At 49.1% G+C, this 2,500-nt stretch overlaps 1 protein-coding gene across 1 annotated transcript in view; it reads left to right on the forward strand.

Annotated features, from left to right (window-relative positions):
• Positions 1 to 2,500, forward strand: part of necab1 (N-terminal EF-hand calcium binding protein 1) — a 50,916-nt gene that overhangs the window by 46,636 nt on the left and 1,780 nt on the right. The window contains exon 10 of the mRNA XM_042077446.1: positions 556 to 647. Coding sequence (XP_041933380.1) covers positions 556 to 647 — 92 coding nt within the window. The remainder of the gene's footprint in view (positions 1 to 555; positions 648 to 2,500) is intronic.

The raw sequence follows: 2,500 nt of genomic DNA on the forward strand, positions 1-2,500 counted from the left end.
GTGGGGGGTGTGTGCAGTACAATAGTAGTGTTGGTGTGTGTGTGTGTGTGTGCAGTACAATAGTAGTGTTGAAAGGACTGCAATGGATATGGGGGTAAATGTGCTGTTGCCTGGTGTTGTCCGCTGCTGTCTGCTGTCTGGTGTGTGCAGTGTTGTCTGTTGTCCGGTGTGTGTGTGTGTGGTGTGTGCAGTGTTGTCTGGTATCTGGTGTGTGTGTGTGGTGTGTGCAGTGTTGTCAGGTGTCTGTTGTGTGTGTGTGTGGTGTTGTCTGGTGTCCGCTGTTGTCTGTTGTCCAGTGTGTGCAGTGTTTTCTGTTGTCCGGTGTGTGTGTGTGTGTGTGTGTGTGTGTGTGTGTGTGATGTGTGCAGTGTTGTTTGGTGTGTGTGGTGTGTGCAGTGTTGTTTGGTGTGTGTGGTGTGTGCAGTGTTGTCCGTAGTGTGTGTGTGCGGTGTGTGTGTGGTGTGTGCAGTGTCATCTGGTGTTGTCTTGTGTGTGTGTGTGTGTGTGTGTGTGTGTGTGTGTGTCTGATCCCTCTGACTGTGTGTCCGGTTGCAGTCACCTCCAGACCAACTATAGTAAGACGTTCCAGAGGGGGAACGTGGACTTCCTGGAGACGCCAGAGGTCATGACCACCATGCTGGTGCCAGGTGACTCTCACTCTGTACTCCCCCTTTACTCTGTACTCCACCTTCACTCCACCTTTACTCTGTACTCCACCTTCACTCTGTACTCCACCTTTACTCCACCTTCACTCTGTACTCCACCTTCACTCTGTACTCCACCTTTACTCCACCTTCAATCTGTACTCCACCTTTACTCTGTACTCCACCTTTACTCTGTACTCCACCTTCACTCTGTACTCCACCTTTACTCTGTACTCCACCTTTACTCCACCTTCAATCTGTACTCCACCTTTACTCTGTACTCCACCTTTACTCTGTACTTCACCTTCACTCTGTACTCCACCTTTACTCTGTACTCCACCTTTACTCCACCTTCAATCTGTACTCCACCTTTACTCTGTACTCCACCTTTACTCCACCTTCACTCTTTACTCCACCTTCACTCTGTACTCCACCTTTACTCCACCTTCAATCTGTACTCCACCTTTACTCTGTACTCCACCTTTACTCTGTACTCCACCTTTACTCCACCTTTACTCTGTACTCCACCTTTACTCTGTACTCCACCTTCACTCTGTACTCCACCTTCACTCCACCTTTACTCTGTACTCCACCTTTACTCCACCTTCACTCTGTACTCCACCTTCAATCTGTACTCCACCTTTACTCCACCTTTACTCCACCTTTACTCTGTACTCCACCTTTACTCCATCTTCACTCTGTACTCCACCTTTACTCTGTACTCCACCTTTACTCCACCTTCACTCTGTACTCCACCTTTACTCTGTACTCCACCTTCACTCTGTACTCCACCTTCACTCTGTACTCCACCTTTACTCCACCTTTACTCTGTACTCCACCTTTACTCCACCTTCACTCTGTACTCCACCTTTACTCTGTACTCCACCTTTACTCCACCTTCACTCTGTACTCCACCTTCACTCTGTACTCCACCTTTACTCTGTACTCCACCTTTACTCCACCTTTACTCTGTACTCCACCTTCACTCCACCTTCACTCTGTACTCCACCTTTATTCCACCTTCACTCTGTACTCCACCTTTACTCCACCTTTACTTCACCTTCACTCTGTACTCCACCTTCACTCTGTACTCCACCTTTACTCTGTACTCTGTACTCCACCTTTACTCTGTACTCCACCTTCACTCTGTACTCCACCTTTACTCTGTACTCCACCTTTACTCCACCTTTACTCTGTACTCCACCTTTACTCTGTACTCTGTACTCCACCTTTACTCTGTACTCCACCTGCACACACCACACACACCAACACTACTATTGTACTGCACACACCACACACACTCTCCCCTTTCCTCCTCCTTTCCTTCCCTCTCCTCCTCCTATCATTTATTCTCCTCCTCCTCTCTTCCTCCTCTCCTCCTCTCCTCCTCCTCCTCCTCTCTTCCTCCTCTCCTCTCCTCTTCTCCTCCTCTCCTCCTCCTCTCCTCCTCTCCTCCTCTCCTCTCCTCTTCTCCTCCTCTCCTCCTCCTCTCCTCTCCTCCTCTCCTCCTCCTCTCTTCCTCCTCTCCTCCTCTCCTCTCCCCTCCTCTTCTCCTCCTCTCTTCCTCTCTCCTCCTCTCCTCTCCCCCTCCTCTCCTCCTCCTCTCCTCCTCCTCTCCTCCTCTCCTCTCCCCTCCTCTTCTCCTCCTCTCTTCCTCTTCTCCTTCTCTCTCCTCCTCTCCTCCTCCTCTCCTCCTCTCCTCCTCCTCTCCCTCCTCTCCTTTATAAACTATAAAACTATAAACTATAAACTCCTCTAGTATTAAAGTAGCATTGTTTAATGTATTTCACCCAAATGGCTTTACATAATGACTTACCTAATGAGGAGTGATCTGATGTAATAATGATGTGTTTGTG

This window comes from Alosa sapidissima, chromosome 21 (genome assembly GCF_018492685.1).
Source record: "Alosa sapidissima isolate fAloSap1 chromosome 21, fAloSap1.pri, whole genome shotgun sequence".
NCBI lineage: Eukaryota > Metazoa > Chordata > Actinopteri > Clupeiformes > Clupeidae > Alosa > Alosa sapidissima.